At 32.5% G+C, this 16,460-nt stretch overlaps 1 protein-coding gene across 8 annotated transcripts in view; it reads right to left on the bottom strand.

Moving 5' to 3' along the window:
• LRRIQ1 (leucine rich repeats and IQ motif containing 1) overlaps positions 1-16,460 on the bottom strand; it is a 297,962-nt gene that overhangs the window by 167,857 nt on the left and 113,645 nt on the right. For 7 of the 8 annotated variants that reach the window (XR_012482648.1, XM_074270901.1, XM_074270905.1 and 4 more), the window contains exons 15-16: positions 15,929-16,102; positions 9,839-10,315 (exon numbers count right to left, since the gene is read on the bottom strand). Coding sequence is in view for 7 of the 8 variants with exons in the window: in XM_074270901.1 (XP_074127002.1) it covers positions 9,839-10,315; positions 15,929-16,102 (651 nt within the window). In the remaining variant the exon portion in view is untranslated. The remainder of the gene's footprint in view (positions 1-9,838; positions 10,316-15,928; positions 16,103-16,460) is intronic. The other variant, XM_074270906.1, reaches the window with a different exon arrangement.

Here is a 16,460-nt window from a genome sequence, read left to right as displayed (position 1 = left end):
ATACTGATTAACTTCTCTGGGCAACCAAATTCTGACTTAATTTTTCACAAGCCCTCATAACTGTCAATATCAAAGGCTTTGGTCAGATATACAAACGATGTGTTCAGACACCTATTTTGTACCTGGTCTTTGTCCTGCAGTTGTCAATAGCAAATATCACACATGTCAACTATTCCTTGGCTCTTCTCTGAAGCCAAACTGGCCTAGGTAAAATAACCACCTTCTAAGTGAAAGATTAGTCTACTAAGTAGGACTCTCGCAAGAATCTCGCTAGCAATGACTAAGAGATAAGACACCCCATGCGAAACACTGTGATTGTCACAGGACAATCTATTTCATTTACTTTTATATAGACAATGGTGGCACCCTTGTTCTCCTGAGGAATAATCTTTTGCCATATAACCCAAAAGATGTCAACTTTTATATGAATAATGAACTCCCTGCTTTATAAATCTCAGCTGCAATGGAATCAGTATCAGGAATTGTCACAAAAGCAGAGCCTAGTGGCATTCAAAACTTCCACTTGGAAATTCAGCCAGAGGGAGACTGACTTCATAACTTGAAGTTTATGGCCAATGATTTTAGAAATGATTAATGGGATTCTTAATTTGGAACTATGCCCAAAGGCTATAAAACGGTGCATACTCTATGAGCCAGCAGTGTATTTGCTAGGTTTACCTCCCAAAGAGATCATAAAAAACGGTAAAAGGATACATCCACATATGCAAAAATGTTTATAGCAGCTTCTTTTGTAGTGGCAAGAAACTGGAAACTGAGTGGATGCCCGTCATTTGGGGAATAGCTTTATGAATAAAATGAAATAATACTGTTCTATGAGAAATGATGAGCAGGCCGATTTCAGAAAAGCCTACAAAGACTTAACATGAGCTGATGGTAAGTGAAATGAGCAGAACCAAGAGAACATTGTACATGGCTACAAGATTATATATTGATCAACTGTGATGGATTTGGCTGTTTTCAACAATAAGGTAATTCAAGTCAATTCCAATAGATTTCTGATGGAATGTGCCAATCTGCATCCAGAGAGAGAATTATGGAGAATGTATGTGGATCAAAGCATAGTATTTTTCATCTTTGCTTTTTTCCCTTTTTTTCATGTTATTTCCCCCCTTTAATTTTTCTTGCATATCATGATAATATTGAAATAGAAGAACTGTACATAGCCAATCTATATTAGATTGCTTGCTGTCTTGGTGAGGGAGAAAAATTTGGAATACAAAGTTTTGCAAAGATTAAATTTGAAAAACATCTTTGCATGTATTTGAAAAAATTAAAAAAAACTACTATTTTTTAATGTGTAATAGTGCTCTTATTGTGAACATTATGAAAATGTTCAGCCCATCTCTCCAGGATCATGCCCTTATCACTAGTCAATGTGGAATTGAGTAGTTGAAATATACCAAGGTCTTTGGCCCATAACTAGTCTCCAAGACATTGTAAAAGCACTTTCTATTGTTACTATGATAGAACTGAATTTCATTTACTTTCTAAGCAAACTAAATTTCCCTGTCTCTAAGCTTCACTTACCCTTTACTTTTTATGTACTTCCATGCTGCCTTCTTAGATGAACAATCCTGCTGGACTCTGTAGAGATTTTGGTTTTTGTTCAGAGTTCCTGAATTTCCTCATCATTTTTGCCAAACCAATCTTGGTGTTTGTGGTGTTTTTAAGTGCTCTGACCCAGATGGGTAAATGCAATACAAAAAAGTACACCATATCTTTGAAAACTGCCCATCCTTTTTCATTGCTGCTAACTGTATGTTGGTTAAACTTTTTCTCCATATTAACAACAAACTTCCCATTCAGAGAAATGTTCTAGAAATCTGTTAACATTAAATCTGATAGTCATCTTGTCTTGAGGCTGCCACTTTTGTTGAATGTAAATATTTAATCTGGAGAGGATAAGTCTATGATAAGCACTCTGCACCACATATCACTTTCCTCATTCTCACATTCTCTCCATCTTTTCTAACAATGACAATGTCTAGAAGATGCCAAATGTTTCTTCAAGGTTGTATCCCACAAAGTTTGTTGCATTTAAATAAATGAAAGACAGTGTTGGTGATAAAATAGCCAAGAGATGTACAAATCTTCAGTAATAAGTGACCATGCTGTTGCTATTTCTGATTCCATTCCTCTTTAAGGACTCTCTGTCATTTCTAGTAATCTGTGCCTACTCTAGCATTAAAGTCTCCCAGAATTATAAGGTTATCCTCTTTTTGGCACATTGATGATGAGGATCTGTCACTTGTTACCCCAAGACTTTTAAAGTAGATGAAAATATCAAAACGGTATGGGTGATGTCATGACAATAGTATAGACTGAGGGAGGAAGAGAGAACTACAGTGGTACTTAGATCAGATGTGACCATTTGGTGTCTTCATTTTGCTTAATTGATTCTCTTTTAACTTGGAGAATGTGGGAGGTGATGTATATATATAGATATGTTAGAAAATAACTATGGTATAAAAAACAAAGGAATCAAAACTTTTTAAAAAGAACGAATAGTTTTAGAAATATTGATAATGAATACTAAGAATACAAAAAGGTTTCGTTTTGGGTTTTTAAAGATACTGTAAAGGAAGGAACAGTTTTATCATAATGCCAAAAAAAGGTATTTTCTCACATTTTGCTTCTACATTCTCTACCAAGGAAAATAGTTTTTGGACTAGATAAGAGAGATGAGAGAACAAAAATGTTTAAGGAAAAGTTGAAACATGAAAGATATAGGGAGATAGAAATCATACTGCTTTCATTGAGAAGTTAAATTCAGGAGGCTCAGAGGACCTACAGGTATCATATGAATTAATGGATATAAATTGTTGGGCCACTGTCAGTGATTTATGAAACATCCTGAGAGTTAGAAAGGTACCATATGTCTGAAAATGGCAAAAGCTTATATTTTTAAAAAAGGAAAGAGAAAGGAATCTACAAACTATAGGTTATTAAGTCTGAACTTGGTCCTTGTGTTTCCATAATGGGAAATGATGTAAAAAACAAGGTTAATGGACAGGAGAATAGGGAGGAAGTAAAAGTCACAATGAGAAGGGAAAATTCTAGAATTATTATATTAATAGTTAGCAAACACAGAGAAATAAAAGTGGGGACCAAAAAGATCCATGGCTCCATCAAGAACAGATCATACAAGATTAACTTACTTACCTTTTTCCACAGGGTTCCTAAAACGGTATATAAAGGTTTACTTACCTATATTTTGGCAAAACATCTTGCAAAGTCACTCATGCTATTTTATAGACATGATGGAGAAATGTGAATAATAAATTGTATAATTAGATGGACTGAGAACTAGTTGAATGTACAGACCCACCAAAACTGGTCATGAATGATTCTATATCAAATTGAAAGGATTTGGAAAACCCCAGGAATCTATAGGTGGATATATGGTCTTTTACATTTCTATGAGACTTGGTTAATGGGAAATAACATGCTTGATTAAGTTTTCAGATAATACAAAATCAGGAGGGATAGCTAACACATTATGTATAACAGCACTAAAGGCCTTTATAGGATAGAATGTTGAGCTAACGTAAATAGAGTAAAAGTGAATAATGTAAAGATTTATATTTGTGTTCAAAAAAATTCTAGTTTTTGAGTACAAAATGGATACTAGAGAGAAATTTATTTGGCTAATAGTTTCAGTGGATTAAGTCAGCACTGTAATATAGTAATTCTAAATTGCCTCATGTGATATACTCTTTAGTACTAAAGAAATGATAACCATACTCACTCTTCTTCTCTATACAGATTAAAAAATATCTGGGTTTCAATTCTCAGACCAAATTTTAAAACTGAAAATGACAAGATGAACAATTTCCAGAAGAGAATCTGATTGGTGAAAAACCTGAGATCATGGTATGTAAGGATCAGGTGAAGGAATGGGTATGTTTGCCTGGAGAAGAGGTCTTGGGGAAGACAATTCAGCTTTCTTTGTATACGTGAATGTCAAATAGAAGAGTAATTTGACTTCTACCCAGTCTAAAGGTTAAGAATAGAAGAGTAATTTGACTTCTATCCAGTCTAAAGGTTAAGTACTATGAGCAATGGAGTATAAGCTATGGGAGAGCAATTTAGTATTGCTATAAGGGAAAACTAACAATTATAACTGTCTACAAGTGAAATGGGCTACATCTACAGGCAGCTAAATTCCATATTAATGAAGTTATTCAAGGGAATTGTAGGTATATTGTAGAGGGAATTCCTGATTAGTTATGAATGAAGATTATGATAGATGACCTGGTAGAGTCCTTCCAACACTGAGATTTTATAATAGTCCATGATTATTTTTCTCCATTATCTGTCTCCAATCTTTTCCCACTGCTTTTCACATAAATAGGCTGCCTAATGCATAAATCTGGTCACTTTATTTCTTAGTGTCAAACTTTCATTGACTCCTAAATTAGCCTATCCAAAAAAGTACAAATTCCTTTTCTTAATAATTAAGGCATTGACATTAAAACTATAAATCCACCTTCAGGCTATTTTTGAAGATTTAAACTATTTCTCTTTATGAATTCTGAACTATAGGAAAACTGGAATACTCATTATCTTCCAGTTTTGAGCTACTCTTGTCTTGCCCCTCCCTTTATATCTTCCTCTTCAACCTTCAATAAGAAATAAACAACTGTCACATCTACTATGGAAATCATTCTCTCTTCAAATTTCAACTGAGTTCCTGACTTTTCCATGAAACTTTCTTTGAACTGAAAGTTATCTTTCTTTACAAAAGTTCCTTATATCACTTTGGAATTTTTTTTCTTACTTGCATTCTCCTTTTCTACTTCCAAAATGATAAGTTGCATAGTAGCAGAAAGGTGTGTAGAATGTGTTAAGAATCATAGTTTTTAGGCCATCTCTAACCATTAACTGAGCAATCAATACTCAACTGTAATATCTAGGTAGAAAAACCAGTGAATTGATATACTATTAGAGAAATTAAACTGCAGATATGGGGGCATTTTCACTACAAATGAAAGCAGTAGATAAAAAGAACCTGTAGTTAAATTGAAAGTGGGCTCATAGGTTTTCCTTGGAAAGAATAATAAAGAGGCTTCATGATATTTCCAAGTGTAACAGAAAAAAAAAACTTTCATGAAATACTTGATTATTTCAATTTGTGCTGACAATAAGCATAAGTAAAAGTTAAACATAAAAGCTGGAATATATCCATAACTATCTGCTGTTATATGAGGTAAAGATGTAGAAAAATTCTTATGAAGACCCTAATGAAGTGCTTCAAACCAACTCAACATAAATCTTGTTAACTTATTCAACATGAAAATGCTTACCATAAGGGCAAGAAAAAAAAAAAAAAAAAAAAGGAGAAAATGTTTTACTCTTTTTTTCCCCCGGAGGCAATTAGGGTTAAATGACTTGCCCAGGATCACCCAGTTAAGAAGTGTTAAGTGTCTGAGAAGATTTGAATTTAGGTCCTCCTGACTTCAGGGTGGTGCTCTATCCACTGCACCACCCAGCTGTCCCCAAATGTTTTACCTTTAAAAAGCTTAGAAAAAATTGCACATACATGGATATGTAATTATGAACTAACAAAAATAAAATAGATGAAGTTAAGCATAGTAGAAATCTTGTTAGATATGTTTTAGAATCAAGAAAGTATGACATTAAAATCCTATAGCATATGAAGAAATCTCACAACTTCTATAATTTTTTTAAAAATAGCATAAGACATTAGATAATGTTTTACATGCAAAAATGTCACCAAATATTAAATTATAGTTCAGCAGAAAAGAATCAGTTACCAGTGTGGGAAGTTGTTTCAGAAATGGTTTCCCAGGAGTAATCAAATTATCAACTAAAGATAGTAATAATTAATGAAAAATTAAAAGATAATGAAAAGATATTGCTTAATCATGACTATACCAACTCAACTTGTTTAAATAACTATCAACTTTGAAACTTTGGAATAAGAGAAAAGAAAAAAATTTGAGAACAACTGCAATTATGTTAAAAAAAAGTTTCATCCATACAAAAATCACAGATTTTTAAAAAATAGATATTACCTCACAAAAAATAATCTCTTTGTTCATAAAATCTATGAGTGTTAAGGGAATTCCACTATAGAAAACAAGATCATTTGTAAAAACTAAATAAATAACAAAAAAAAAAAAGAATCAAGAAGTCAAAGTATTTATAATCTTATGAAAATTATGATAAGTATAACCATATGATATTATTACCTGATTAAAACATGCCAGGCAACTAAGCAAAAATAATCTCATGTGAGATCAGGCTGAGTTTGTTTATGCTGAAAATATCAAATTAAATTTATCAAATTAAAAAGCCACTAATAGATATGAATTAGAACAAGGTTACTATCTTATCTATGCTGATCCATTCTCCAAGATTCTGATAATGAACATTGTTCCCATATATTTTATAGTCATTAATATATATTAACTGTCATTTTTGCTTTCCTTTTTCTTGAACTCTTGTCTATGTGCTTCTACATCAGTTGTCTCCCATGCCGGGAATGAATTTGTGTACATTTTTCTTTTCTCTTTCTCCAATAAAAAGGAGAGTTGGGGCCATGTTGAAAAGGATTTTAAATGCCCAATAGAAGAGTATTTTATGGTTCACAGAGAGTCACTGAAGTTGAGTAAGAAAATGACATGGTCAAACTTTAAGAAAATTACATTGGCAGCTATGTTGAGAACAGATTGGAGTGAAGAAGAGATTTGAGGTAGTGAGACCAATTAAGAGGCTAATGGCATACTCATGCAAGAGATAGTGAAGGCTTTAACTTAGAGGAAGTGACTATATGAATGGAGGGAGAGTTTCTAATACCCTCTCTTCTATTCCTAGACCTTCAAAATTTTATTGTTTATTTTAGGTTCATATAGTATATGCACATAGGTGTGTATACACATGAATATATGTGTTTGTATATATATATATATATATATATATATATATATATATATATACATATATACATATACACACACATACATAAATACACAGATGTATGTATGTATGTGTATGTGTGTGTGTGTATGTGTGTGTGTGTGTGTGTGTGTGTGTGTGTGTGTGTGTATAAAATACATCCTACTTCCCAAAAGAATGAAAGATCTTTGAGGGTGAATGTCTTTTTTTTTTTTCCTTATAAGCCCCCAGAGCATATAAATGGGTGACTAACAAATACTTGTTAAGCACATACAGAGTGATTGATCTCCAAAGAACAACCCCTCAGAATTTACCCTTGTTTCCATCTTCCTTGCCCCAACCTCTTCAGAAAGTTTTTTCCCATAATTCTCTTTTATCTCTAATTTTACATTTCTTCCTATTAGCTCTGTTCCTATTGTGAATAAATATACCCCAAGTCACTCCCCTATATTCCTTATATATTCTGATCTACCCAACACCCCCTTCTCTTAAATTGTTGCTATTTCTCCATCTTTTCACAACCAAACTGGCAAAAAGAAGTCTTTGCTTTCATTGCCTTCACTTCTCCTCCCCTTACTTTTCCTGGCTTCCAACCCAATCACTAAAGTGACACTAATCTCTTCAAAGTTGCTATGATTTCTTAACTTCCAGTTTTCTTTCTCATTCTTCTTAATGTCTCTGAGGCTTTTGGCACTTATGAATAATCTTCTCCCTTCTCCAAGATACTCTACTCTCATTCCTCTGAATTTTTGTAATCCTCTCATTTCTCAGTTTTCCATTTGCCTATTGTTTCTTTACTGGATCACTGTCTGTGTCATACTCAGTAATCTGTTTTCTCTTCACATTTTCACTTGGTTAGCTCATCATCTTTTATGAGTGTAATTATTATCTTTTATGCACATAACTCCTAAATCCAGCTATCTAAACCAAACCCTCTATTGAACTTCAGGGCCTATATTACCAATGACTTAAGGAACATCTCAAACTGAATATTGTCCCTGGATAAATTTTTAATTCAAACAAAACTAAAACAAAACTTTCTATTTTTCCTCCTAATTCATCTCCTAAAGCTTCCCAGATACTATCTACCATCTTTCTAATTCTCCTAAATTCACAATCTTGGAAACAAACTTGACTCTTGGTTTATCCTCATCCCATATATTCAATCAGGAGTCAGCACTTAAACCAGTAAGTTTTTACATGCATCCCTTTCTCTTCCCTTTCATCATTACCACTCCAGATAGGGTTTTTTTCACTGGGATTATTTTAATGCTCCCTAATGGAACTATTTCTAATCTGTCTTTCCTCTTTTTAATCTGTATTTCACACAGCTGAAAAAGTGATTATACAAAAACATAAGTCTTGACTGTTATTCCCCTCCCTCAATAATTTCCAGAAGCTCCCTATTATGTCTAAGATCAAATATATAGTTCTGTGTTTCACATTTTAAACTCTTTCACAATTTAGCTCCACCCTTTCAGACCTTGTGACAACACATGACACATAACATTCTTACATATCATTATGATATCATTATGACTTTCTGCCTGTGGCTTAAGAGCAACATTCAATCCCTTGTGTCTCTGGGTTGGGGTGTGTGTGTGTATGTGTGTTTGGTTGGTTTTTACAAATTATTTTCCTTGCCTGGAATGCATTTTGTCCTTATCTAAACTTTCCAAGAATCCCTAGTTTCCCTCCAAGGTCAGATCAAGTGACACCTTCTGTTTGAGATATTTCCTCATCTCCCAATGACCAATATTTTCCCAACACTCCACCCCCCCCCAAAAAAAAAAATTACCTCAGATAAGTTTTGTGTGCCTTTTATATATCTCTATATGTACACACCTCCCCTCATAAAATGTGAGATTCTCAAGGATAGGGGCCTGTTTCATTTTTGTCTTTGTATTCCATGCTACTAACAGAATAGAAGGGTGTTGCAAATGATTATTTGACTTGTGCCTAAGAAGTAGAATATAAATAGCACCTCCTATATGTGTAACCTGACACAAGGGTAGATAATTCATATAATAAAGTTGAAATATAACTGGACAGCCAAAATGTTGTGCTCATATCCATGAAACCTTAGTAGAATCTAGGAAAAGCACCAGTGAGTTAGGTAGATTTTCTGTTCAGGATTCACAGAAAAACATGAATACGATCATACAAAGCCTAGATAGGTTACAATCTGCCATTATTTTCAAGAGATTAAACTAAACAGTTATTCTTTTTTGCAACCTTGACATTAGAGGCAAGTGAAATGAAACAGACTTAAAGCTAAAACCATCTTTCATTACAGAAAGGGAAAATAAAGCAAGTAAACCGATTTACCATTTAACCATTCATAATGTCATTCTTGATTAATAAAATATTTCTATAGCTGCAAAAAAGAATGTGTACAATTAAATCAGAAGGCATATTGGCATAATTCACTTGGCCCTTATTGGGCTCAGTTAAATTTAATGAATAAACAGGAAAAAAAATAAGTCTTCTTTGAAAAGAAAGTTGGAAAGGCATTTGAATGCATTTGAATGTCCTTGAAGGGCATTTCTTTGTTTTTTCCAGTTCCTCCAAAAATAACAGTTTTAAATAAACAAGAATTTGAAGACATTGAGTAGCATCTAATATTCAATTACATATTAGCAGAATTGATCAATTAATACCCCAGATTAATATGGTAGAAAACAAAGCGACTTTTAGGCATAGTGATATTTTGAGAAAAAAATATCAGTACTTCTCTACAAATAACCAATGAGATACAAAGTATCTGGTCATTTGAAATCTGTCCTTGTACCAAAAAGTGCTGGAAAGATATTCCCCCCCCCTTCATAAAGATCATACTATAAAATATAATCAATAGTGTAAAACTAAGAAGAAAAATTATATTTGTTAATCTTACTTTTTGGCATCATTCTGAATATGCTGTTTATCATTTTCCATTTCACTTGTAATTAATGGCTCAGTGCCAGTGCTGTTCTTGGTATAAATTTTGGTGCTTATAATGCCTTTCCTCCTCCTCTGGACTCTGTGGTCTTGATTTGTTTTCTGTATGTGCTCATGTATAGAAGATGCAATGAATCCAGAGTTACTTGTGTCAGAATCAATTCTTTGTTGAGAAGCTTTCAGAAAATTCTGTTTGTTTTTATTTACCTCAGGAATGAAGACGCTGTTTTGCTGTAGTCTGCTACTGTCTACTTGTTTCAAATGATCTTGCTGTTCTTCTGATAGGTTTGTTTTTGTAATACTTAAATCTTCATCTTTATGAATGATTCTGAAATCTACACGTTCATGAGCATCTCTGTACCTACTACTAAGTTTCATCAGCTCATTAAAGTAACAGAACAAGTCCTCTACAGCATCCAAAGAGTCTATGTTGCTAAAGAAAAAATAATGGAAAATATTTAGTCATAATGAGAAAATGTCACAATTTTAAATAAGTGTAAGGAACACTGATTTCCACTGATGTTAGAGATTTATTTAGGCTTTGTTGCTTCTTAATGGATCTCATTTTTCATAAAAATAAAAATATTCATATATATATATGTTATATATTATGTATACTTTTTTATTAAAGCTTTCTATTTTTCAAAACACATGCATGGAAAATTTTTCAACATTAGCCCTTGCAAAACCCTGTGTTTCAATTCCCCCTTTTCCCCATACCCTCCCCTAGTTAGCAAGTAGTTCAATATATTTTAAACATGGTAGAAATATATGTTAAATCCAATATATGTTTATACAACATGGTAATTATATAAATACTATGCTGAACAAGAAAAAAAAGAAAAACAAAATAAAATGCAAACAACAAAAAGAGTGAAAATGCTGTGTCATGAACCACACTTAGTTCCAACAATCCTCCTTTTGGGTGTAAATGGCTCTCTTTATCACAAGATCACTGGAACTGGTTTGAATCTCATTGTTGAAGAAAGCCATGTCCATCAGAATTGATCACATTGATATATTTTTAAATGATTAGATGAGACAATGTCCTGTTGTCTTATTGTAATATATTTCCCTCTGGAGATAATAAATAGATTAGAGGAACAGAGGATAATCTACCTCTCAGACTTGTGGAGGAGGAAGGAATTTATGACCAGAGGAGAACTAGAGATCATTATTGATCACAAAATAGAAGATTTTGATTACATCAAACTAAAAAGTTTCTGTACAAATAATACTAATGCAAACAAGATTAGAAGGGAAGTAACAAATTGGGAAAATATTTTTAAAAACAAAGGTTCTGACAAAGGTCTCATTTCCAAAATATATAGAGAACTGACCATAATTTATAAGAAACCGAACCATTCTCCAATTGATAAATGGTCAAAGGATATGAACAGACAATTCTCAGAGGAAGAAATTGAAACTATATCCACTCACATGAAAGAGTGTTCCAAATCACTACTGATCAGAGAAATGCAAATTAAGACCACTCTGAGATACCACTACACACCTGTCAGATTGGCTAAGATGACAGGAACAAATAATGACAAATGTTGGAGGGGATGTGGGGAAATTGGGACACTAATACATTGCTGGTGGAGTTGTGAAAGAATCCAGCCATTCTGGAGAGCAATCTGGAATTATGCCCAAAAAGTTATCAAACTGTGCATACCCTTTGACCCAGCAGTGCTACTACTGGGATTATATCCCAAAGAAATACTAAAGAGCGGAAAGAGACATATATGTGCCAAAATGTTTGTGGCAGCTCTTTTTGTTGTAGCTAGAAACTGGAAGATGAATGGATGTCCATCAGTTGGAGAATGGTTGGGTAAATTGTGGTATATGAAAGTTATGGAATATTATTGCTCTGTAAGAAATGACCAGCAGGAGGAATACAGAGAGGATTGGAGAGACTTAAATCAACTGATGCTGAGTGAAATGAGCAGAACCAGAAGATCACTGTATACTTCAACAACAATACTGTATGAGGATGTATTTTGATGGAAGTGGAAATCTTCAACATAAAGAAGATCCAACTCACTTCCAGTTGATCAATGATGGACAGAGGTAGCTGCACCCAGAGAAGAAACACTGGGAGGGGAATGTAAATTGTTAGCACTACAATCTGTCTGCCCAGGTTGCATGTACCTTCGGAATCTAATGTTTATTGTGCAACAAGAAAATGATATTCACACACATGTATTGTACTTAGACTATATTGTAACACATGTAAAATGTATGGTATTGCCTGTCGTCGGGGGGAGGGAATAGAGGGAGGGGGGGTAATTTGGAAAAATGAATACAAGGGATAATATTATAAAAAAAATATATATATATAATAAAAAAAAATAAAAAAAAATAAAAGGAAAAAAATATATATATTTCTCTCTGCTAGGTATTCCTTTTGTACAAATGAATGAGAATGAGCTAAGTCTTCACAACTGTAAACATCAGATGCAGACAGAAAGCCTATGAGGATTACCACTGCTAAATCTAGAGAAGCTATTTATGAAATAAACTTGAAAGTGCTTCCCACATTGGATCTTGCCATGCAAAATATTTTTATTGGACTTTTAAACAAAGGACTGATGTTATGGGAAAGGTTTTTTTTCCCATTTTTCACTTGAAAGAGAATTCACTTGAAAAAAAGAATTCAAATACTTTACACAACATTAAGCTTACAAATTTAAACAAAGGTAAAATCGCTAGATCAATTTTATTTGTTTTAAATTTTTATCAGTTTATAGTCAAATGTCACATGTTACCATCAATTATTAGGTCCTTGGCACAGGATGGCTCCATTATATTAATTATGATGTTTCTAACCATAGGAGGAAGGAAAAAAGGGATAAGGAGTATTATAGAATATTAGATAATTATGGCACTGAATGCTGTCAGGAGCTTAGTAAACAAAAATAAGAGATGCACGTGTCTGTCATTTTCTAAATAACATAATTCATCTTAATTGCAACCACTAAAAATTAGTCATGTAAAAAAGGCTTTTTGTGAATTTCAATGCTGTATAAAAAGTCATATTTACCTGTAAAAAAGTATAAATATACACATATGTGTATTAATATATGTATGTGTGCACACATATATATTGGAGATTATTTCTTATAGTTATATCTTTTTAGTTCAGTAGTTCATAATGGAATAATAAATTTGTCTTTAAGTGCAAATTATAACAAAAGTATTATTTTAAAATCATACTTTGATTTGTTTTCTTTGAATTTTAAAATACTGTGTGACACTGAACTATCAATTCTTTGGCACAGTATATTTCTGAAAATAGTAATAGCACATGCAAAATGAGGACTAGTAAATAGATGGTTTTTAACAACAAACATCGATCTGATTTTACTAAAGATTCAATATGAGTTAAATGAATCAAATAATTAAACTCTCTTTTCCTAGGCTCTGTTCTCAGAATAAATCCTGAAATTCCTTTAAAGAAAAAAGAATCCTGAGTCATAATTACTAGACAACTAGATAATATAGTAGATAAGAAGTTCTAGACTTGGAGTCAAGAAGACTTGAATTCAAAATCTACTCAGAAATAATAACAATGTGACCACAGACAAGCCATTTAACTTTTTATCAGCTTCAATTTCCTTATTTGTAAAAGAGGTAGTTGTGAGAATCTAATAATATATAAAATGTAATAGCACTTTGAAAATCTTAAAACATTATTATTATTATTGGTTGTGGTGGTACTTTCTTACTTATATTATTACTATTAACATTACATGACTTAAATTTTCATTTATACTTGAGTTCCTATATCTTTAAAAATGTTTATACTAACTAACTAAATATAAATGGAAGAGCAGTAAGACAAAATAAAAATAGGTCACATAATCTCAATTTTTTATTGAAGAAATCATGAAATTCTTAAATCCAAAATAAAAATAAATGTCCATATTTTAGATTTTGTAAGCATAAATGAAAATTATGTTTTATCCTTTAATAAAGAAATTAAGCAAAATAAGCAATCACAGAAACAATTGTTTATTCAGTTGTCGTGGATAAATGGAAAATTTCCCTTAGGAAATTAAAAATCTAGGTAGGAGCTTTTTTAATAGTTATTCATTCTAATACTGACTCTGATCATAAGTACTCAGTAGTTATCAATTCTTATTCCTCAGGGAAAATACAAGCCATATATTACTTTCAGACTCTCCTATTCTCTTTTTTCAAATTCTTTCCTTTCTCTTCAGCAAGTAGGAAAGTAAAATCAGAACTGAAATTTCCAGGCCCAAAATGATAATTCAATAAAGCAACCAGTTATTGAATCAGACTCCTTTCTCATGATGTATTAATCAAATCAGAAGACTCAAAAGTTAACAGATTACTTATTTGCATGTGTGAACAGTTTGTTGCTAACTTGGCATGGGGAGAATTTGAGACCAACACATGGATAGCAATAATGGAGCATAAAAGGAGAGGGCAGCTTTCAGAGAAGGGGTGCATGGTATTGCATTTACTCATCTGGGCCAGAACATTTGCAAACATCAAGATTGGTTTGATGAAAATGATGGGGAAATTCAAAAAATACTAAATGAAAAATGAGAATTTCACATGGTTTACCAGCAGGATAATTCATTTTTTTTCTAAGAAAGCAGCATTTAATTCCATCCAAAGTATAGTATAATGAAAGTTTAGAGAGATGCAGTTTTCTTGGCTCAGAAAAGAGGCAGATGAGATTCAATTTTATGCTGAGAGGAAGAATCCAAAATGCTTCTGTGATTCCCTGTAAGCTATTTATAGATAAAAGACCTATGGCACATCTTAGCTATCCACAGTGCTGATAGAACCAAACTGATCAGTCATAAGGACATAATCCTAGAGAGATGGGCTGAACATCTCCATAGTGTTCTCAACAGACCATCATCAACAAATGCTAAAGCCATTTACCACTGTGTACTTCAGGCTAAAATCAATCCCTTTCTAGACAAACTTCCAACAAAAGAGATTTTTTCAATGTCATTAAACTCCTATTTTGTAGCAAAGAATCTAATTCTAATTTCATTTCAGAAAGATCTACAAGGTAGGTATCCCTTAGGTATCCCTTACACATACAAAATCTGAGAGCTTTTGGATTATTATGGCAAGAGATTATTGTCCCCCAGGAAATAAAGGATGCCTCCACTGTTCATCTCTATGAAGGAAAAGGATTAATTTGATTGTCCTGTGACAAACACTGAAGGATCTTTCAGTCATGGGAGGCAAGATTTTTGCCATACTTCTCCTTAATAAACTAATTCTTCACCCAAAAGATGGTCATCTGGCCAAGAGCCTCCGTGGTTTCAGAAAGGTCCAAAGAAGAGTTGACATGGTGTTTGCTTCAATACACACTTTTAATCAAGGCCTTTAATACTATCCATCATGAAAGATTTGTAGAAGATCATGAGGAAAATGGGCTGCCTAGAGAAGTTCATCAGTACTGTACAGTATTTCATGATGTCATATTTACACAGGTTCTGGATAATATTCATATGCTTTCCCAGTCACCAATGGAATAAAGCATAACTGTGTGCTTGCTCCCATGTTTTTAAAATGTTTTCAACAACACTGTGAGATGCTTACAGTGAGGACAAAAATGGAATTAAGGTCAACTACCACAATGATGTTAACTTATTTTGAAAAGCCAAATGGAATGGAGAGTTGGTATGTCACTTTTTATTCATGAATAACTGTAATATTACTAAATATTTAATTGGATTAAATAAAAATACTTCCTACAGAAATATACTAAAATTCAGTTTGTGATTTTGAAACTTCGGTTGTTGGTTCTCAATATAAATCCAAAATGTACAACTATAAATTTCTATTATTTTGATACCGTATTTTTATTTCAAGATCTCTCCAAGTGAATATATATTGTATTTCAAAGAACAGATCTAAAAGTTATCTGACATCCTGCAGTTTTACTGAGAATTTTTCAAAGGTATTATATTCAACCAGGATGATACAATTAAAGTAGAACATTTGTTATAAAACTGCATTAATATTTTCATTATGTTAAAATTTGGTTACATACCTTTTTTCAGTGATGTATTTTTTAAAAATTAAATTAAATTCCTGGGTCTGGGTCTGACAAAAAGCTGAAAAACTGTCTGGTTCTGGAACATTGAATTCATGATCAGATGAATCAGATTTTAGTGTTTCACCATTAAGAATTTTTAGAGCAGGTAAAATTTCAAATATGGATTGCCTAATGAAAAAACACAAAATTAAACATAAGTTTTACAAACATGGGTGAACTTTTCAAAAAAAACTACAACTACTTAGCTATACAATATAAATTTGGATTGAACTTTATGGAAAGTTTTGATTGGCCCTCTTCATATTATTACCAAAAATATGATGTAGATAATCCAATTAAAATTTTAGTTTGATTCAGCACATATTAGTGAGCAAGTTTAGTATATTCAAAGTACTGTGATGGGCTCTGAGGGAATTCAAAGACACACATGAAACAGCCTCTGCCCACAAGAAGCTTATATTCTACCAGAATGTTTGCAAATTGGAAATTGTTCCTTTTAGAGTTTAGTAGATTTTAGAGTTGAAAA

Source organism: Sminthopsis crassicaudata, chromosome 5, assembly GCF_048593235.1.
Source record: "Sminthopsis crassicaudata isolate SCR6 chromosome 5, ASM4859323v1, whole genome shotgun sequence".
NCBI classification, from domain to species: Eukaryota; Metazoa; Chordata; class Mammalia; order Dasyuromorphia; family Dasyuridae; genus Sminthopsis; species Sminthopsis crassicaudata.
The sequence above is the reverse complement of the archived record's forward strand: the minus strand, read 5'-3'. Positions and strand labels throughout refer to the sequence as shown.